A 22,518-nucleotide genomic window follows, 5' to 3' on the forward strand; every position below is an offset into this window, starting at 1 on the left:
GGGTCGGGCGCGCGGCCGTTAGCGGTGCTCGTTTTGACAACTGTCCGCAACGCTGAGGTCTTCGCGAGCCACATCGTCCACGTGACCCAGCCCCCGTTAGCGCGTTCGTCTCCTCCGACAGCGCAGTCACCACGCGGGGCGGCCGCCCGTGAAGTAGCTACCACGGCTTGTGTCAACGAATAAAGCTCCGGGACAGCGGCGCCCTCGGCGATAGCTGGGTGGGCAGCCTGGGCTGGCAGTGGTGACTCGTAGCTTTCGTGGGGAGCGAGAGGCGGAAGCAACCTCCAGCCTGGCCCCGCACCAGCTGCCCGGCAGGCGTGACCTGAGCCTGGTCTGGCATGCGCGGAATGCTCCTTGAGCCCCTCTTCTGGCTGTTACCTTCGGGGGACGGTTGTGGCCACACCGACACGTATTTTCCAAATAAATCGTTTATTCTTGCGGCGGCGGGACCGAACACGTTACTATAAGTTTAATTTTCTCAGCAAGCATTTACCCAACACTTTCAAACGGTGAAACAATTTGGTAAGCGTTTTGAGAGAGCATCCGCCGGATTAGGAAGTCACGGACTGAGCAGCTTGTTTTTACCACATCCATCCTCAACTGTTTTTTGAAGATTGTCCCATCTTACAACTACCAGTGTGCACAGACTTCTACTCAAGTTACGTCGTGGTCCAGCGATGCAAAGGACTGAAGTCTCAAGGTTTATCTCTATTCTAACTCGGTTGGGTTTAGCGTCAACAACTATTAAGTGGTTAAAGTAGATCCCCACCCCCCCACACCCCACCCCTCGCCCCAGGGAAATAGCAAGGTTAGAGTCACATCTCACTCCAGCCTGTCCACTTTTAGTAAGAAAACAAAGTCTGTGACTGCATCTCCTGTGTTGGGAAAACCTAGCCTGAAGTTTCAATGCCTTGTAGTAGCTAGCATTTATATCCAATAGTTAGACGTTCATGAAGATATTAGCCCCAATCTTGACTTGAGGCTTTGGGTCATGAAGTATAATATGTCTCTAGAATGACCTAATTTACTGAACTCTTTAAGAAATGTTACCCTCCTTTCCCTTACTAGACATAGCCCTTCATGGGGTGACTCCCCTGACCCCTCTTAATCCTCTGGAGACTTTGTAATGACCAGTGAAACCTGGATAACTTTGTAGCCTTTTTACACTGGTGACAGGAGTGGGTGGCATTTTACTAGGTTACATCTAGACAAGGATGGGCAGGCCAAACCTCAATGACCAGTTTAACCTGGTAAAGTGGATGAGAGCCAAGGGGGTGGTCTTTACTGTTACTTCTCCCTCAGCTAGATGGAGTCGTGGCTTGTAAGCTTCCAAGTCTCTCAGAGCCCTTGCTAGGAAAGAGCTACTGTATCTAACTGGGTAGAAAAGGAGCCCACACTTGGATCCAGAAGTTACATTTTTCTTGAGTGTTGTCCCATGCACGTAGTTGAAACAGAACCATTTAACTTCAAGTCTTACTTTGGATCACTGATTCTGACCTTGGCCAAGATGTTTTTCTCACTATACCTCAGTTCCCTCAACTTGAAAATAAGGGTGATAATTGTGCCTCAGTGTGTGCTAAGTGCCTACAATAGTTCTTGGCGCGCTTTAATCTTTTTGGCCGTTACCGGCATTAATATTGAATATACCCCTTTTATTGAATGAGTTGAAAAGTGCACTATTGCTTTGATCTTGATGAACTTGATAACCAAATGTATAATCAAATTACTAATCTACCTTATTTATATTTATAGCTGGAAAAACCTGTGCTGTCTTCATAATAGTACGGAAGAATTCTAGATAGGAAGGAGAGAAAGAAGCGAATGAAGACTGTAAAAGAAACAAAAGAATGTCCAATATTGAGGTAGAGTAGGTGACCTGGAAGAGTTGGTGGAAATTACAGTGGCCATTGATACATGTTGCATTGTCTGTTCCCTTTGGCTAGGGTTAGTCAGTATCAAAGCATACACCAGTCGTCATCCCCCCCCAAAAAAAGTAGCCCTCCCCGCCTTCCCAGTGCTGTCCCCAGTGGCAGAGTGACAACTGTGGGGCCGTTACTACTTAAATCTCTATCACACCTATGCTGCTTGTTAACTGCAAGGCCTGAGACAAATCACATGCCTCAATTTACTCATCTCAAAAGCATGCTTTATAATAGTACTCCCTTGGTAGAATGCTCTGCAGATCTGTTGAACTAATTCATGGTAAAGTACCAAAAATAGTGCCTACCGCTGGGAAACAGTCGACTTCAGCCTCATTTCAGTGCTGTGGGTAATTGGCAGAAGAAAATAAAAGGAAGGTTACTCTTGAATTTGTTCCCCAGGCAGTATACACACTATCCTCAAATAATTTAGTATATTTTATACTTTAAAAACGAAATATGAAAAGCCTTTAGAGAATTTGGTCCCTAATCAGATTATAGTGGCATTTTAAGGGAACGTCAGAAGTCTGTCAGTAGCATCATCCAAGTGGTCTTACACGTTTTTCTCTTACATAGAAGAGCTGCCAGGACTAAGAAGGTCACCCCGAAGACGCTATCTTCGGGCCCTGGTAAGAGAAATGAGATGATGTTCAGTTGCTTCCAGCCTTCAGCAAAGAAGGCCACTCCAATGGGGCAGTGAACTCGCTCCTTTCATTATCAACCCCTACTTCTTCCCCAGATTCTCTTGAGATTAAGATCCTAAAGAATTCAGTGTCTGACTCTGGGAGGTGGTGGGGCACACCTTTGCACTTGGGGGCAGAGGCAGGTGGGATCTCCATGAGTTCAAGGACAGCTGGTCTTCAAGAGCTAGTTCCAGGACAGCAAGGACTGTTAGACAGAGTAACCTTGTCTCAAAAAACCCAAAAAAAAAAAAAAAAAAGAGAAAGAAAAGAAAAGAATTCAGTGTCTGTAGTTTTAAGGTTTCATATCTGAAGTTCAAGAAAGAACTTAGTTAAAGCCAGTTGGGAACAAAACAGTATAAAGTGTTAGTCTCAGCTTATGCTTTCAGTGTGACCAAAATTATATCAAGGCCTGATACCTAACAAGAATTAACCTCTGTCCTTGCCAGAATTCCCCTGTTCCCGGGAGAGATGCTCCCTGGCTATAGTGCTTTAACTTCTGCTTTGTTTTTGCATTAAGGTGATGCAAAAGTGACGCGCATCAATAGAAACCATACTTCATGTTTTTTCATGTTTGGGGTCTTGATGGCTTCCCAAGCTAATGATATCTAGTACAGTATTCTCTTGCAGTGCTGGGCAGTGGCAGCAAGGCACAGCTCCTGGTAAGCCCAGTAAAAGAAAACCAACTATTTGCAGTGTACTGTGCTGCTAAGCTATAGTGCTCCATAGGCTACACGTAGTAAACGCACTTCCAACTTAGGGTGTTTTCAAAAATCCTTTATAAGTAAAGGAGCCGCTAGACACTTAGATGATTAGGCCCACTTTTCTGGGTTTTGGGGGTTTTTTTTGTTTTGTTTTTGGTTTTTTGGTTTTTTTTTTTGTTTTTTTTTTTTTGTTTTTTTTTTTGTTTTTTTTTTTTTTGAGACAGGGTTTCTCTGTAGCTTTGCTTTGGAGCCTGTCCTAGAACTAGCTCTTGTAGACCAGGCTGGCCTCGAACTCACAGAGATCCGCCTGCCTCTTCTTCCCCAGTGCTGGGATTAAAGGCGTGCCCTCCGGCCACCTTTCTGTTCTTAATATCAACTTGAATCAAGCCTTTATTCTTAATGTTTACTCTTCCAGTTTGCCTGCTATGCCTTCAAGAACCTGGTGATCCTGAAAAACTAGGAGACTTTCTTCAGAAAGACAGTCTTTGTGTGCACTATTTCTGTCTTGTGAGTATTAAGGCCCTCTCTGCCCTATGTGTCTTACAGCTTTTGTTAGACAAGTACTTCTGCGTCTAGCCTCAAATTTACAACTGCTTGTTTTTCCTAGTTTTTAATCTTTTTAAAATTACTTTTTAAAATAATAAATGACATGATCTAAAATCCTGACAATATAAAGCATAAAGGCCCTCTTCCTTAAATCATGTTCCCTCTTCCTCTCTGCCTCCCAGAAACCAATGCTCACTTGGATCATCTTTCTAGTTGATTTTCCCCAATATGCTTTTTTAATAAATGTAACCTGAATACTATAAAATGAACCAATCTTAAGTGTACAGTTGGATGAATTTTTTAAAGATTTATTTTTATTTTATTGTTTTTTTTTTATTTGCATTTTTTTATTTATTTTATTTATTATGTATACAATATTCTGTCTGTATGTATGCCTGCAGGCCAGAAGAGGGCACCAGACCCCATTTCAGATGGTTGTGAGCCACCATGTGGTTGCTGGGAATTGAACTCAGGACCTTTGGAAGAGCAGGCAATGCTCTTAACCTCTGAGCCATCTCTCCAGCCCCTATTTTATTGTTTTGCCTGTATATGTCAGTGCACCATGCATGTGTAGTGCCCTTAGAGGCCAGAAGAGAGCTTCAGATTCCCTAGGAATGGAGTTACAGACAGTTGTGAGCTGCCATGTGGATAACTGGAACTCAAACCCTTGTCCTGCCCAAGAACAACTAGTGCTCTTCACTGCTGAGCCCCATCTCTAGCCCTTGATTTTTGATAAATTGTATATCCTTGTGTAATCACCATCCACATTAAAATAAATAACCTTTCAGTCATCTCAGAAAATATACCTCACGCCCTCTTCTAGTCAGTGCCACCAGAGGCAGTCATTAGAAGGATCAAGAGATTAATTTGCCTATTATTTTACTCCATATAAATTAAACCATACAGTTTATATTTTTCTATTAGGTCCCAACCCCCAAATTGACAGTCTAGGTCCAGCTCAGGCTGGACTCTGACCAGGTAAACAAAAGGATTGTTACTTGAAATCAGCATTCCTCAGAAACCTTGTAAAGTAGGTTTCTGTTTGTCAAGAAAAGCCATTGCTTCCCTTAGCTGCACACCCCTCCCCGCAGCCTCCTACCTCCGGAAAGGGCATCTAGTTCCCTGTTAACTGGAGCAAGCCTCCTGCAGACAAGAGCCCTGTGCTAGTTCCAGGCTGTTGCAGCCAGCTCGCCGAAACCACAGCTCTTCATCACTGGCTGTTCTCTATCACACGAGAGATAGCCATGCAGCAGTCTGATATTTTCAATAAACATTTCTCTGCACCCATCGAATGGTCTGATTTGGTCGTTTCACTGCACCCACGCTTATATCTAGTGCAGAAGCGAGAAGAAACATTGGGTCCCACCCTAAAGGGGCTATGCCTCTTCTGACCAAACTGTTGATTTGGCCCTCCTGGGTACAAATCACTTGCTTCTTCTGACTCCTGCACCTACCGTGTTTGACTACAAAGTTCAGAGTCTGCCTCTCCAGCCATTTCCTCCTCCACCTCCTCTAGTCACTATCTTTCGGGTTAGTATCCTCTCCAAGCTGCCTGCTCCGGCCCTGACCCGCTGGAGCTCAATACAAAAGTCATACTGGTATGCCGGACTAGCTTCCCACACCCTCCTGTGCTCCCCATCAGTGTGGAAAAAGGATACCTGTCCACTAATCCTGGGCATCTCTCTGACAAGTCTTGATGCCCTGAGGATGTCTTCACATTGAGATTCTGTCTGTCCTATGACATTTACCCCTCTCTTCCGCCCTCCCTGTATCTCCATTCCTATGATATTGAAATCCTCCCCCTGGCAAGATTGCTATTTCAGCCCCCTTTTGTAAATCCCGCCCCCTCCACCCTGCCGCCTTCTGCCCCTGTCAATTCTATACTGCTGCCCTTTTAAGGACGGCTCTCTTTTGAATTGTTTCCCTTCTGACTTGGTCTTTCTCCATGTTTACTTTGCCTGCCAGAGCCTGAACTAACCATGGATTCTTATCAGACTCATATTAGCTCCTCTTTCCTGCCTCCTCTAATCTTCTTCCCTCCTCAAACTCAGAGAGTCCATAAACCTGGCTTACATCTGGTGCTGAAATGTTTTTTTCCCCCAACAATGCTTGAACATGTTAAAAGTTATCTTTTCGACAGTTGGTGGAAATTTGATTTGCTTTAGTTAAGTGGACTTTTGTGAATAAAGCTGATAAAAACATTCGTGTGGAAGTCTTTCTGTGACATGCATTCTCCTTCTCTGGGCAGATGCCTAGCAGTAGGATTATTGAGTACATCTAAGTATACATGTGTGAAGTTGCCAAGTCATCTTTCCAAAGTTGTTGTACCAGTTTGCACACTCATTAACAATTTAGGAGAGTTGCAGCTGACAATTTTTTACCAAAACTTGTTATTGTCAGTCTTTCATTTCAGCCTTCCTACTGGATGCTGCTGGCATTTAACTGTGCTCTTAATTTGTGCTTCTTTGAGCAATAAAGATGTTGAGGTTTTCATGTTCTAATTCACATATCTCCTTTTAAATCTTGTAGGCCAATATTTCTGTATGGTGTGGCAGCCAGGCAACAAAGCCATAGGCCTCATCCGAGGGGGTCACATAGCTCTGCAGACAAGCTGTCTCTGCCTAACAATGGTCAGGATGTTTGGTGCTCCTTCCTTTGTAATTTGGAGGATGTCTTATAGAGATGCTAATTCAGGCCTACCTGACAGCTAGCATACTCAGCAGACAGGTAGATGTGGACACAAAAGGCCATTCACCTGGTTACCTAGGAGACGAATCTAATGTATCCCCCCCCCTCAATTTATGTGATGGTATATAAGCTGTTTGGATAATAAATGAAGGAGATCTTCAAGAGAGAAGCCTGAGATGCCCTTCCGTGATGACCCTGTAAGCTGTGTCTGATTATTCCTCGCAACTCAGTACCAGTCCAGTTAAGGAAAAGAGTTATCTGTGTTGGAGCCACACGGGCTCTAACATAATGGTGCCCAACGTGGGGCACCACTAAACTCTGAGATTAAAGAGAAACGTGGTGCTGGCCACTGAATCCCGAGGCGAATGCTGGAGAAAAAACAAGAAGTACAAAAAAGACAACATGGTGCTGACCGCCAAACTCTGTGAAAAGCCGGAAAAAGGTCAAGATGAAAGACCGTGAATGCTGTCCGCTGAACCCCAAGAGAAATGGGAAAAAGGAGAGAGGAGAACATGAGGCTGATCTGCACACCCCAAAAAGCAAGGAAGAGGTGAACAAATGTGAGGAGCCCGTAAGAAGAAATCGGGGGATATGTGAGTAGCAAGTGCTCAGAAATAGAGATGTAAAATAGAGAAAAAAATGTAGAAAAGCGGGACAAAACTTAAATCGGGAGTAAAAATTTATAAATAAGTTATATATATGGGATAAGAAAAAAGTATTCAGTTATATATGTTGGTAACTTAAATGAGAATGGAGCAGAAACAATGACAGAGTTATTGAAAATCTATAAGTGTGATAGACACAAAATTGCAACTTTTATTGCTTGCTAAATGAATAGAAAAGATAAAGGAAAGCTGACTTTTGGCCCAAGAATCATCAAGTTACCACTGAGATTGAGTAGCCACGTATGCACAGTAGCCAGCTAATCAACCCAGCTGCGGGTAAAAGACAAACAGAAACAAAAATAAGTTTAGAGAACAAATTTAACCTCACAGAGTCTATAAAACAGGAGAGGATTCAAAAATTCTCCTAATTTTATGATTTACAAGTTAAAATAAAAAAGATAGTTAAAAATCCGCCCACCAGAGCTCGGGAAGGCAGTCTAACAGACAAAGTAAGCTATGTCCTACCCCCTGCCCTGCAGCACAGCTTCAACTAAAAAAAAAAAAAGACAGGTTTAAATTAAGGTAGTCTCTGAGATATTTATGTGATTATATATAAGCTGTTTGGATAATAAATGAAGGAGATCTTCAGGAAAGAAGAAGCCTGAGATGCCCTTTCGTGATGACCCTGTAAGCTGTGTCTGATTATTCCTTGCGACTCCGTACCAATCCAGTTAAGGAAAAGAGTTATCTGTGTTGGAGCCACACCGGCTCTAACAAATCTGTTTGAATATTTTTGTCCATTAAAAGAAACTGGATTAGCCGGGCGGTGGTGGCGCACGCCTTTAATCCCAGCACTTGGGAGGCAGAGGCAGTCAGATCTCTGTGAGTTCAAGGCTAGCCTGGGCTACAAGAGATAGTTCCAGGACAGGCTCCAAAGCAAAGCTACAGAGAAACCCTGTCTCGAAAAACAAAATAAATAAATAAGTAAATAAATAAAACAAAAGAAACTGGATTATAAACCAGGCATGGGTGGTACACACCTTTAATCCCACCACTTGGGTGGCAGAGGCAGATGAACCTCTGTGAGTTCAAGGCCTGCCTAGTCCACAAAATGAGGGCTGTTACACGGAGAAATCCTATCTTGAAAGAAGGACAAGGAAGAAGAAGAAAAGAAACTGGATTCTTTTGTCTTGTTGGATTGTAAGAATTATTTATATATTCTGGATACAAATCCTTTTTAAAATATATTATTTCTAATAGTGCTTTGAAATTTCTTTTAAATTTTGATGTTGTATTTATCAGTTTTTCTTTTGTGGTTAGCACTTTTTGTGTGTCCTAAGTGGTACTTAAATACCACTGAAGTACCTAGATCCCTTTATCAAAATCAATTGGCCATATATTTATGGATCTAGGTAATCAGGACAGCTAGGACTGTTACACAGAGAAACCCTGTCTCAAAAACCCAAAAAAGAAAGGGGGGGTGCAACTCCTAACCTTTTCCTGTTAATGCAGAATGGCCATTAAAGAGGGGATTTTAAAATTCCATTTATCTTCCTGCTATACTCTGAGAAAAATATTCTTTTTTTTTTTTTTTTTTTTGGTTTTTCGAGACAGGGTTTCTCTGTGGTTTTGGAGCCTGTCCTGGAACTAGCTCTTGTAGACCGGGCTGGTCTCGAACTCACAGAGATCTGCCTGCCTCTGCCTCCCAAGTGCTGAGATTAAAGGCGTGCGCCACCACCGCCCAGCTGAGAAAAATATTCTTAAAAAAATACTGTACTAAATAGGGTAAGACTGTGTGCTCTGTAGGCCAAGTGTGAATGTCAGTTTTGTCATTCCTTGCCATGCGATTGCAGCCATGTCACTTGCCACATCATGCTTCAGTGGCCTCCTCTGAAATTAAAGCCACAATAGCTTCTGTGTCGTGCATTTGTTACAAGCATGAAGTGAGTCAGTCTAGCGAGCACATGTCCCCTCTGGTCACAGAGTGGCAGGAGCAGCCCTTAGCAAATGAGGGGCGGAATAGCACTGCGTAAAGGTACTGGTTCTGAAGCCCAGTGGCCTTTACCAAGGTATGTTTTTCCACATTGGGTGTCCAAAGAGTTAATGATTAGAAAGTGCTGGAGTATCTGATACATACCACTATCAGACTTCATTAAATGAATTGTCCCTTATACACCAGTGTGTTCCACCGAGCTCCATTTCTTTGGTCACCGTCACCCCACTGTACCATTTCACTGACAATCTTACATTGACAGCCCGGTTCTTCTCCTCTAGATCCTATCTAGCAAGTTGCCTCAGAAGGGCCAACCCAACAGAGGTCTCCATGGATTTATGCCCAAAGACATCAGAAAGGAAGCAGCCCGGGCTTCTAAGAAGGTTAGAATCCCTTGAAACGGGGACCCTGGAGTGGGTAGGCCTCTTCTCATACATGTTTCAGAATCTGTGTGTGTGTTTGTGTGTCTGTCTGTCCCTGGGAGTCAAACCCAGGACCAGAGTATGATAAGCAAGCACTTTACCACTGAGTTACACCCCTAGCCCCAGTCCTCTTATGCCCCATCTCTTCTGGGATGTTTCCTAAGTAAAGAGAGGAAGCAGCATCCTGAGAAATCAAGAGGAATCAGTGCTTCCTGACGTTCAGCTCTAGAGTACCCTGGACCACTGAGGGAAAGAGGATAGCTGTTGCTTCCCAGAATTCCCAGTCAGTAGAAAGAAGAACCACAACCTCTGTTTGTCTTTCTCGGATCACAAAACATTTTCTGGAATCTCATTTGCAGATCTGCTTTGTGTGCAAGAAAAAGGGAGCTGCTATCAAATGCCAGAATGGCCAGTGTGCCAGAAGCTTCCATCTGCCTTGTGGCCAAGAAAGGGGTTGCCTTTCACAATTTTTTGGAGAGTACAAGTAAGTGAGGAAGGAGAAAGTTGGGGTGCCCTTTTGTAACCTGCTGTTTAGACACCACTGAAATCAGAACCTAGTTCTCACGAGACTGTTGATTCTCCAACAAATCTGTCCCTCCACTTAATAATGGGAAACAGTGTCTTGACTTGGAAGTTTCACAGGGGTTTCTTCTTGCTTCCTGCCCCCTCCTTAAATTACAAACAGCTGGGGTTCTTAGACAGCTGCGCATAACTAAATAGGGCTTGAAGTAATGGGAAGCCATGGAGACAGTCGGCAGAGCTTTGCTCACTGGGTAAGCAGCCATGAGAAGTCATCTAGAGGGTCTTCACCTGCTTTTCTGAGGGTCTAGCCATTCACTAGACACCAAGAAAATAGCTGATTGCCCTTCCTAGGTCAGGCAGCAGGGAATCTGCATCAGTGACAAACCAGAAACCAAATCCGTTTACCCACCACAGATCATTTTGTGGAAAACATCGCCCAACACAGAACATCCAACAGGGGAATCTGGGGGAGGAAAGCTGTGTCTTGTGTTGCGAAGACTTATCCAAAACAAGTGTTGAGAATATCCGGAGCCCATGTTGTAGTCAAGCTATCTACCACCGAAAGTGTATCCAGGTGGGCTTCCTTTGCTCTAGGGGGACCTCTCATGATTGCCCTGGCCCTGTGCTTGGAACCAAGGCAACCTGGAAATGCTCAGGCATGTCTAACTTTCAGAACTACACACTGCAGGCCTGTATACAGGAACTGCTTCCTGGTCAGTTAGGGAATAATCAGCCCAGTCTCTGGTTATCCTTGGCCTAGGGCCTCATTCATGATAAGATTTAAACTAGGGCCGGGCGGTGGTGGTGCACGCCTTTAGTCCCAGCACTCGGGAGGCAGAGACAGGCGGATCTCTGTGAGTTCGAGGCCAGCCTGGTCTACAAGAGCTAGTTCCAGGACAGGAACCAAAAGCTATGGAGAAACCCTGTCTCGAAAAATCCCCCCCCCCCAAAAAAAAAGATTTAGACTAGGCAAAATCATCAGGATTGCCAAAAGCAAATAGGTATTTCCAAGAGTGAGTCAAAGAGCTCAAAATCAGCCTCACTGCTGGGACGAAAGAAAAGTGAATGTATCCAGCACCTGACCCCTGCTGAGTCAGCACTGCTGAGACCCTAGCCAGAAATGACAACCGAGGCACTCCTGGGCACTCTTCAAAAGTGTTCTGGCCACAGGCCTGACACCTGATGCATCACCTAGCACACCCAAACTGCCCTTCCTGAACTCCCCTGAGGTGGCCTGATGGTTTTCACAAATGCCTTCTTCTCTTACAGAAATATGCCCACACGTCAGCGAAGCACTTCTTCAAGTGCCCCCAGTGCAACAACAGAGAAGAGTTTCCCCGAGAGATGCTGAGGATGGGGATTCACATTCCAGACAGGTAGCAGAAAGTCTGTACAGAGGGCCTGAGCCAGGGAGTGGGTTGCAAGGGTAGTTCAGAGTCTGGCAGCAGCTGGGCGCTGGTGTGCGGTGAAGTAAGAAGAGTGCTTTTCAATCATCCAAGAAAAGGGAGGGGGAAGTGGACAGGAGGTATAGTCCAGAAAAGGTGCTTTAAAACAGAACAGAAATCTCTAGGGATGGGGAGTGTGAACTCCAGGGTGGAGCTAAGGACCTCTGCCCACAGCCAGATCACCCCCAACCTTGTTGGCAGTGCTGGGCAGCCTTTGAACTCTTGTTGTGCTTAGCTTGGATTCTCAAGGGTCACCAGGGGATTATGTGTCCCTTACAACTTCTTCTCCTCCTGCAGAGATGCTGCCTGGGAACTGGAGCCAGGGGCTTTCTCGGAACTCTATCAGCGCTATAAGCATTGTGATGCTCCCATCTGTCTGTACCAACAGGGCAGAGACAGCTTTGAGGATGAAGGGTAGGAAGAAGCTCCGGGGCAGTGCCATCTTAGGTCTTGGCAGTGTTACTAAAGCAGGGCTCTGCTCTTGCCCACCCTCTGGATAAACCCAGTTGCCAAGTTCCATTTTAGACCAGCCTTTGACTTACTCATGAACAGACGGGCAGGGCTCCTCTGCAGGGTTTGCTGTTTGTGTCCACTGGAGAGGCACCTGTGCCTACCTGTCGCCTCCCAGGGCCATAGGGTGTAGTAAATGAGTATAGTAAAATTAAACTAATTTAAAGTGCCCTTGGGGTTGGAGAATGACTTAGTAGTTAAGAGCACCAACTGCTCCTCCAAAAGACCCAGGCTCTATTCTCACCATTCTCATAGCAGCTCCCAGCGGTCTACAATCCCAGTCCCAGGGGATCTGACACCTTCTTTGGCAATGTATGCACGTGGTACATATAGATGCATGCAGGCAAAACACAAAAACACATAAAAATAAATTTCCCAGGAAGTTCTCCTCATGGCTGAGGCTGGATGGTAGGTAACATTCCAAAGTGACAGTTGGTGTCCTGATTGACCATACACCTCTCCATGACTCTTCTGTAGTCAGTGGCGCCTCATTCTGTGTGCTACATGTGGATCCCATGGAACCCACCGAGAGTGCTCCTCAGTGAGACCCAACAGCAAGAAATGGGAGTGCAGAGAGTGCTCACCTGATTCAACCATGGGTAAGAACAGGGGTGGGACCTAGGAGGTGGTGGTGGATGTGGTACACATCTTTCATTGCAACACTCAAGTTCAAGGCTAGCCTGGTCTACAAATTGAGTTCCATGACACAGAGAAACCCTCGGATGGGGATGGGAACTTGTCCTACCTGGGAATGGAGAAAGCATGTCACAGAGGGGAGCTTTGGATGGGCACTGTAGCTTTGGAAGGGAAGCGGCTGGTAAGGGGTGGAAGGACCTATACACAGGAGAAACAAAAGTTGAGTTTCCCTTCCCTCCTCTATCTTTTTTTCACCACAGATTATGTATCTGAAGACTCAGCTGACGTCCCCTGCTGCAGCAGTGCCTTCCAGCCCCAGGAGCATTTCTCCAGGGCCACCGACCTGGAAGAGAGTGCAGGCTCTTCTTGGACTGAGTGGATACGACCTTCCCTGTCAGAAAAGCCTGAGTCCTCTGGTGGCAGAAGAAGACGTTCCTGGAGATCCAAAGGAGTCAGAGTCACTAAGAACTGCAAAAAGTCCAAGTAAAGCTTCAGAGGAGCTGCTGCCAAGGACGGTGGAGTACCAGACAGCACTGCTGCATCAATTTGGAGAGGTAGCACTTTGAAACCATGGGACAAAGGGGACAGCAGTGAGATCAGTAGCCAAGAGAAGGGCTCTCAAGGGAGGCTGGGAGCAGAACGGAGTAAGTCTGCATGCCAACAGCTGAGCATAAGGGCACCTCTGCTCTTTCTCCCGGTTCTTTTCTCCCTTCGCAAAGACTCTTCCGCCCTAGATGGTTTGCATGTGCCTCCTCCTGCTTCACTTGTTTGTTATTTACAAATAAAGTTGTCTCTCCAGTGATGGCTCCTTGTGAGTTTGCTCTGGAATCTATCTAGTACACTAAGGAATCTGGAGAACAGAGTAAAGGAATAAGAGAACTCAGCTTTCTGGTCCCCAAAATGAGTCACTGAACTATTGGACGTAGAGCATAGATGTTCTTTGGGAAGGAATCAGCTTGCAGAGTAAGTGGGATCCTAGGGGCACAGAGTGTGCCCTCAAGCAAATAAGCTGAGATGAAGTTCCAGACAATGAGCCAGTTTGGCAATCCACTTGGGTCTGAGAACAGGCCCCTGTGGCAAGGCTGGGGTCCCTGCACTCAACATGCTTATGTGGGGCAGAAGGCTTCCAATCATCCTAGCCAGTGTGGTCTCAGCTCTGTAGCTAGAGCGAGCCACTCAAAGCCCCACTGCCTGGTGGCAGGAGCACTTCTGACTAGTATAACGAGAACTTGCATACCACAACATCCACATTAGGCAAGGCAGCTCGGATGGGAATCTGGCAGAGAGCCTGGGGAGAAACTGAATAGAGCCTATCTTATATTTGTATGTTTTTTAATGATTTCATGGGGCTTGGGTTAGTGGGAGAAACTCAGCATTGCTACATACTGAATTCCCAAGGTTCCAGTGAGTCATTGTCACTAACAGTGGAGGACAGTGCTCTCATTTCAAATATTGCTAAATCTTGCAGACTTAGATCCACGATGTATATGGTAATTGCCCTCAGATTTGACTAGATTCACTTGAAATCATAAGCATTGTTTTGTTACTATCAAAATAAACAGGAAAGTAATATATTTTTAATATGTAAAGGTATGTATTTTTAAATCTGTAATAAATTCATTTAAAAATCTGCAGTTCCTAGGAGTGGAGTTCAGTGGTAGGACACATGCTTGCCATGTGCCAGGTTCTGGCACGACTCACCATCCAGCACTTGCATACTTATGAAAGTCATTAGACTAGTAAGGCCTAAAAGGATAATAATGAAAACCACTCCTAGCTCACCCTTCTCTATTTCTAGTCCCACTTCCTAATGGCAACTACTGCCATTTTAAAGCAGTTTCTTGATTTAGTAGTATTAGAAATTATTAACTTCTTATGTTACAGTGGGCTTAGCACCTTAGGAAATTCCCATTTTCAGTCTTCTGTGATAATTTATATTATCATGACGATAATAATATGATTTACTATTGATCCAGACAATACATTATGGTTTAACTTTTCTCCCCCTAAATTAGTAACTGCCGTTTTTTGCTTTCCTTTGGGTTTGGGAGTATGGGTGGAAAAGGATTGTCTTGTTTTGAAGCAGTATCTTGATGTGTAGTAGCCCTGGCTGGCCTAGCACTTGCTATAGGTAGACCAGGGTGGCCTTGAACACACAGAGGTCTGCATCCCTCTGCCTCTAGAGTGCTGCCATTGAATAAACTGCCTCTTTTATTCACTCTGTACCTATTGCTAACTTCAGATAGTATATCATTGTCGCTGTACCTCGTTTCTGGGAGGCCCGCCTTCTATAGCCAGCCTAAGCTGGCTGCCCCTGGGCCTTCTGAACAGCTACTATCCTAGGGGTTCCTGGAACTAGACCCTTTTTCTTCATTTTCTACTTCATAGGTTTGATGGGCAGGATGTGTCTTGTTCCTGACCTGGAACTTGTCTTGTTCTGGCCTGGAACTCACTGTAGCCTAGGCTGGCCCTAAACTCTCTAGGCTGACCTGAGCCCCTCAAGTGCTGAAATGACAGGTTTGAGCCACTATTATGGTAGGTGAGTTTTTGTTCTGTTTTGTTTTGTTGAGACAAGGTTTCACTGTGTAGCCCTGGCTGTCCTGGAACTCACTCTGTAGACCAGGCTGACCTCGAACTCACAGAGATCAGCCTGCTTCTGCCTCCCAAGTGCTAGGATTAAAGGCATGTACCACTACTGCCCAGTTTTAACAAATTTTTAAAAGATTTATTTTATATATATGAATGTTTTGCCTGAATGAATGTCTGTGCACTGCCCCAGGGAAGTCAGAACTGAGTAGGATCCCCTTGGAACCAGAGTTACATACAGATGGTTGTAAGCCTCTATGTGAATTCTGGGTCCTCTAGAAGACCAACAAACATTTTTTTTAAAAAAAAATATTTATTTACTTATTATGTATACAGTGTTCTGTCTGTGTGTATGTCTGCAGGCCAGAAAAGGGAACCAGACCTCATTACAGATGGTTGTGAGCCACCATGTGGTTGCCGGGAAATGAACTCAGGACCTTTGGAAGAGCAGGCAATGCTCTTAACCACTGAGCCATCTCTCCAGCCCCCCCCCCAAGAAACATTCTTAACCCCTGAAACATCTCTCTAGCTCCTTAAAGAAAATTTTAATTTTAAAACAGTTTACAGGGGAAAAGTGAAGATGGGGAGAGAATTCTCACATATCCAAACCCAGGGCTTCTTCTTGCTGTTGTCTTAGCTTCGTGTGGTAAATTCCTCACAGCAAATAAACCAGTGCTCATACATAATAATTCACTACAGGCCACACATTATTCAGCTTTTCTTGTTTTTTTTTTTCCTGTATTTTTCTTATGTTTTATTTCTGATGTCTACCCAGGATACTTCCATAGCACCAACTCATCTTTTTGTCTTGTTTTTTGTTTTTTGAGACAAGGTCTCACTATGTTTCCCTAGCCCTAGATCCACCTGCCTCTGCCTCCTGAGTTCTGGAATTAAAGACAGGTGCCACATGCCCCGCCACCTTGAATCATTTTCAGGTTCCTCTTGGAGGTAATAGTCATATTATTCTGTGACAGTTTTGCAGAGTAATATGGGGTATTTTATATAGTATCCCTAAAGAGGGTTAAGCTCATGACTTTTATCATGATTAGATTGGAGTTATGAATTTTGAAGAACACAGAGGTAAAGTGCATTTTATCACATGAAGTTCCATGCTGTCAGCATGATCCAAGGCAGCGCTTGTCAGCTGTACCCCTTTGCGTGCAGCCCACAATGTGTGGGGACTTACACACCCTTTTCCTTGAGAACATAGGTGGCATTCTTCTGCATAAATTTACCTATTTTCTCCCACTTATTTATTTACTCAATCATTTTTATTGTTTATATTTTAATGTGTATTTTTCATTTTATCACTAATATCACCATGGGCTTGGAAATGTGTATATTATACTATGGGTTTCAGTTCAATATGATTTTTCTTGTCTAGATTGTTCAAGTCTTGGCTTTTAAGCACTTCTGTGTTCTTTTCAAACATCTCTATCATTGCGTTTTGTTTTGTTTTTTTAATACATCCCTAACTTCTGGAATTTACTGTGTCCCAAGACTATCTTGTATATTTGAAATGCTTTTTTTGGTATTGGCATAAGAACAGACAGGAGGACCAATGGAACCAAATAGAAGACCTGGATATCAATCCATACATCTTTGAACACCTGATTTTTGACAAGGAAGCAAAAAATAACAAATGGAAAAAAGAAAGCATATTTAACAAGTGGTGCTGGCATAACTAGATATCAACATGTAGAAAAATGAAAATAGACCCATATCTATCACCATGCACAAAACTCAAGTCCAAATGGATCAAAGACCTCAACATAAAGCCGGCCACACTGAACCTTATAGAAGAGAAAGTGGGAAGTACACTTGAACACATTGGCACAGGGAACTACTTCCTAAATATAACTTCAGCAGCACAGACACTGAGAGGAACAATTAATAAATGGGACCTCCTGAAACTGAAAAGCTTCTGTAACATGGTCAACAAGACAAAACAACAGCCTACAGAATGTTAAAAGATCTTCATTAACCCCACATCAGACAGAGGTCTGATCTCCAAAATATACAAAAAACTCAAGAAATTGGACACCAAAAGAACACATAATCTAATAAAAAAAAATGGAGTACAGACCTAAACAGAGAACTCTCAACAGAGGAATCTAAAATGGCTGAAAGACACTTAAGGAAATGTTCAACATCCTTAGTCATCAGAGAAATGCAAATCAAAACAACTCTGAGATTCCATCTTACACCTGTAAGAATGGCGAAGATCAAAAACACTGATGACAACTTATGCTGGAGAGGCTGTGGGGAAAAAGGAACACTTCTGCATTGCTGGTGGGAATGCAAGCTGGTACAACCCCTTTGGATGTCAGTGTGGCGATTTCTCAGAAAATTAGGAAACAACCTTCCTCAAGACCCAGTAATACCACTTTTGGTTATATATTCAAAGGATGTTCAATCGTGCCACAAGGACATGTGCTCAACTATGTTCATAGCAGTTTTGTTTGTCATAGCCAGAACCTGGACACAACATAAATGTCCCTTGATTGAAGAATGGAAAAGGAAAATGTGGTACATTTACACAATGGAGTACTACACAGCAGAAAAAATAACGACAGCTTGAATTTTGCAGGAAAATGGATGGAGCTAGAAAACATTATTTTGAGTGAGGTAACCCAGACACAGAAAGACAATGATCATATGTACTCACTTATATGTGGTTTTTAAACATAAAGCAAAGAAAGCCAGCCTACAAACCACAATCCCAGAGAACAACAATGAGGACACTAAGAGAGACTTACATAGATCTAATCTATATGGGAAGTATAAAGTAGAAAAAGACAAGATCTCCTGAGTAAATTGGGAGCATGGGGACCTTGGAGGAGGGTTGAAGGGGGGAGGAGAGAGGCAGGGAGGGGAGCAGAGAAAAATGTAGAGCTCAATAAATATCAATAAAATATATATATTAAAAAACAACAGCCGGGCGGTGGTGGTGCACGCCTTTAATCCCAGCACTCGGGAGGCAGAGGCAGGCGGATCTCTGTGAGTTCGAGGCCAGCCTGGTCTACAAGAGCTAGTTCCAGGACAGGCTCCAAAACCACAGAGAAACCGTGTCTCGAAAAACAAAATAAATAAATAAATAAATAAATAAATACTTTTTTCATAACAGTCTATTGGAACAAATTAGTAGTAGATGTACCTATTCAATTCATGACTGTTTCATAACTGAGTCCCTCAACAGATGATTCCTTCGTGAAGGACAGAAATAAATGTTCAGTGGAATTCTCCAATGCACATGTCCCCCCATGCTTCTTCCCTTTACTGGGTCCAGAAACCTCAGGGCTTTATTTTGTCTCCTCCCTGATCAACCTCCTTTCTTGTCAGTGCATCTGTTTTTCACATTTTTGCCCTCCCCTATGCCATTGCCGGTGTTCAGCTCAGACCCACCCTTCCTCCTATCAGTCACAGTATAACACCTGGTAGCCTTTTGCTTAAGATTAGTATCTGTGGCCTTTCACAGACAGGCCTGCATCTCCCACACCCACACAGTGCCCCACCCACGGGCGTTCTGCCCTGTTCTTTTCCGAACTGCCTCAGGTCCCCTAACTTTCCTCCTAAGCATGGTGAACTGAATGCAATGGCCACCTCTTCGTCATTGAATTCTCATTTCTGGTCTTGCAGCCCGTGTCCTCTGTCAGTCCTACAGTTCTGGGTCTGTCTCTCCTGCTGGAGTGGAAGCCTCTTGCAGGCAGAGACCTGTTTTGCTAGCCGTTTTTTTTTTTTTTTTTTTTTTTTTTTTTTAAGATTTATTTATTAAGTATACAGTATTCTGTCTACATGTATGCCTGGCCATCATGTGGACGCTGCGAATGGAACTCAGGACCTCCGGAAGAGCAGTCGGTGCTCTTAACTTGGCCTTTCTTGTTGGTGGTGCCTGGCCCAGCCACCTCCCGAGGAAGGTAGCTATCTACTCTCACTGGGTTTTGATTATGTTGTTCTGGTATTAAACACCAGAGGTCAGTGTTAGCGCGTTGAGGAATGAGATTATGAAAAGCTTCCTTCTGTTTGGGGAATTATACTTAATTTTAATTAATGCGCCTCACTTGTTCTAAACACATTAGTTCAAATTTATTTATGAGGTGTATTATGTTAGTGTTAGCGATGAATATTAAAGCTAACAATGACACTACCATTCAGGTCACACTACTTGTATAGTTCCTCTAGACTCAAAGTGGCCTTCCTAACCCTGGCTTGCCTCCCCCACCACTAGTCGGAATATCCAGTCCCAAGAATATTTAATATGATTCTATTGCTCTTCTGCATTGCCTTTCTACCTCATATACATACACACGTGCACACAGGCAGACACCCACACAACTAGTCTGTGATTGCGTGGGCAAGACAAGAGATGCTGTGAGGTCACATCTCCACTGACCCTGATGTCAGCACCCATCTGGCATCATGGAGGCCCCCAGATGTAAAAAGACTCCTTTTTGACTAAGCAAGGAAACCCCATTTTAAAGGATCAGACATCATGAGGCCCAGATGGAGGAGTGAAGCCTGACAGCCCCTCCCCCTTGACCCTGGCTTTTGACCCTAGCCTGACTGCATGCCTGATAAACAGGAAGGCATCCGCGCCATCAGTGTGCATCTGAAACCCGTCTGGGCCATCAAAGCCATCCCTGGCCATCAGGATCAGACTTGAATGGACACCATCCTCAAGGAAACAATCCCCCATTGTGTTCCGCTCCTTGGAAATGGTGGATTTGTAAACATGTTCTTACATCTAGACAGATCCTGCCCTGGCTTTGTGTTGGGGTGTTGTTTTTTCTCCCCTGAACAATGTCCTTTCCATTTGGAACAGCCGTTCACACTATTGTCCTAGACCCTTGGACTACAGGAAACGGCCCAGATTCTTATCAGCTGAGGCGGGTGGAGGTGGTAGGCACAATGAGATCATGTCCACTGAGCAAGCCGCCGTTCTGACAGGGCATTCCTCTACATCTGTCTGTGGAGCAGAGCTGCCTTGACCTCCCAACAGGCCAATCCAGACTTCAGGTGTCCCTAGTACAGTCCCTTTTATTTGAAGGTAGAAACTTGGATTCTGTTCCAGAACTTTTTTTTAATTCACCTTGGAATCCTAATCAGGTCACAGCTTTCTGATGGCCCTGATTGTTCCTCTCTGTCCAGTGGTATACTCATGGGAAACAGATACCATTGTTAGATTAGAGCCTTGGAGCCTATTCCTCCTAGCAATCCCCTCAGAGGGACAGGCTACCAGCTGGCTGGAGGCCTCTAGGAAGAAATCCCAGTATCCCTTATAAGCCTCCCTGGAGACTTCGCAGCAGTTCTTACCTCCGACAGAGAAAGGTTGAGGAACTAGAAATTTCCTTAATGAAACTCCATCAAAGAAAGTGAAAGGCTTCATTATAAGGCAGCCTTGGAGAAAAGGGGGCCAAGGTGAACAGACTGGGTGGGGGTAAGTGGGCGCGGGGCCATTGCCGCTTTCCTCGTCTCCAATAGACCAGAGAGGAAGGTGAGTCCGGAAAAGAAGCCGGGTGGGACCCCAACAGTCCCTGAGCTTATCAGATATCGTGTCCAAATCTGGCCCTGGAATCCTAAGTTTGCAGTCTTAGAAAAACATGGAAATTGGTTTCTGGTGTGTGCTCAAGCTTCTCCTCATGGAGTGCACCCCTGAGCCCAGGACTCAAGTGGGGCTGGGTTGAGTCATTATTTCAGTGAAAACTGAAGTATTTCTGAGTACCTCTCTCCTACTTTTAAGAAAATGGTGCCCGGGTGGTGGTGGTACATGCTTTTAATGCCAGCTCTTGGGAGGCAGAGGCAGGTGGATCTCCGTGAATTCAAGGCCAGCCTGGTCGACAGAGTGAGTTCCAGGACAGTCATAGATACAGTTTTGAAAAACTAAAAACAAACAAACAAACAAAAAAAAAACATGGTGCTACCTAGAGAAGCCTCCATTTCCTGGGCTGACATAAGTGTGCAAATTGTTCTTCCAAGGAGCCAGGCTGCTGCCAGCCACAGAGAGGACTGTCTTTTTTTTTTTTTTTTTTTTTTTTTTTTTTATTTTTCGAGACAGGGTTTCTCCGTAGCTTTTGGTTCCTGTCCTGGAACTAGCTCTTGTAGTCCAGGCTGGCCTCCAACTCACAGAGATCCGCCTGCCTCTGCCTCCCGAGTCCTGGGATTAAAGGCGTACACCACCACCGCCCGGTGAGGATTGTCTTAAAGGAGACAGTCTCTTGGTAACTTCTATATGTTCACTCCCCAAGATTCTTGGAATGTCTAGGACCTGACCCAAGCTTAACTAAATCAAAGAGAAGCATAGAAGCCATTTGAGATGGCAGAGAGGCTGCTCCCTCAGCCTGACAAGTTCCCCACCCTCCCTGAGAAATCTCTCTGCTCAGTTCAGGACAGTCACAGCCTCTCTGTCCTGTCCCCCCCCCCCAAAGACAACCATACAAGACACTGGAAGAGGCAGAAGAGGCTGAGGGTAGGAGAATGGAAGGCAGAGCAGGAAAGACCCCAGACCCACAGTTCCTCTGCTGGTGGGTTTACAGCTCTGCCTTCAGGGCGAAGGAAGTGGAGACCAACTGACATCTGGGAGTCAGGACCTCCAGTGTTTACCAACTTGGGAGGCAACGATTAACAAATTAATCTCATGTGTAAAGGGAAGGAATTAATCTAATCAGCACTTTTAAAAAATGTGCTCTTCAGAACATTAGAAGCAAGATGTTAGCAGCCCTGAAAAAAAAAAAAAAAAAAAAAACAAGAGACAAAGGCCATGGCCATGCCACAGTAAAGAGGAGGTGGGTGAGAGGCCATTGCAGGAGTCCACAGAGGAGTAGCCCCCAGGCACGGGGCAACCATGAACAGAGAAATCCTGCAATCTGACAGACCATGGAAACCAGGAGGTCATGGAGGGTTTCCTGGGATTGGCAGTTCTCACAGGACACAATTTTGGCAACACTTGACTAGTTAGTCTCTTTGTCTACACCTCCTTTTAGCTCTAAACCTGTTTGGGAAATCAGGAACCAGGGGTCTGGACAGCAGAGGAAGTATGAGAGTCAGAGGAAAAAGCTGCAAGAGGAAGATAGAGAGAAGGTGAAGTTACTGAGGCCGGAAATTGGGCTTGAGCTAAGAAGTAAGGGGAGGGAAGATGGGTGATGACTCCGGGAATGTGGGTGGCAGTGACAGCTGGGAGCAGGGGCTGCATGGTGTGGCCAAGGGGAGAGGGGGGCTAAGGAGGCCACATCTGTACTCTTTGCTGGGCCAGTACCAAGTAAATG

General features: G+C 44.6%; 1 protein-coding gene across 2 annotated transcripts; it reads left to right on the top strand.

Moving 5' to 3' along the window:
* The first annotated feature begins 33 nt into the window (after positions 1-33).
* Positions 34-13,157, top strand: Phf7 (PHD finger protein 7). Of its 2 annotated transcripts, XM_057770002.1 has the most exons (11): positions 34-700; positions 1,753-1,862; positions 2,496-2,548; positions 3,719-3,810; positions 9,417-9,518; positions 9,917-10,041; positions 10,494-10,653; positions 11,349-11,455; positions 11,822-11,938; positions 12,512-12,633; positions 12,931-13,157. In XM_057770002.1, the coding sequence occupies exons 2-11, from the start codon at positions 1,822-1,824 to the stop codon at positions 13,155-13,157; spliced, it is 1,146 nt and encodes a 381-aa protein (XP_057625985.1). In that variant the 5' UTR covers positions 34-700; positions 1,753-1,821. The 2 variants fall into 2 exon arrangements, with proteins under 2 accessions (XP_057625985.1, XP_057625986.1); XM_057770003.1 differs by lacking the exon at positions 34-700 and having other exon boundaries at positions 738-1,862.
* Positions 13,158-22,518: the final 9,361 nt, after the last annotated feature.

This window comes from Chionomys nivalis, chromosome 5 (genome assembly GCF_950005125.1).
Source record: "Chionomys nivalis chromosome 5, mChiNiv1.1, whole genome shotgun sequence".
Taxonomy (NCBI): Eukaryota; Metazoa; Chordata; class Mammalia; order Rodentia; family Cricetidae; genus Chionomys; species Chionomys nivalis.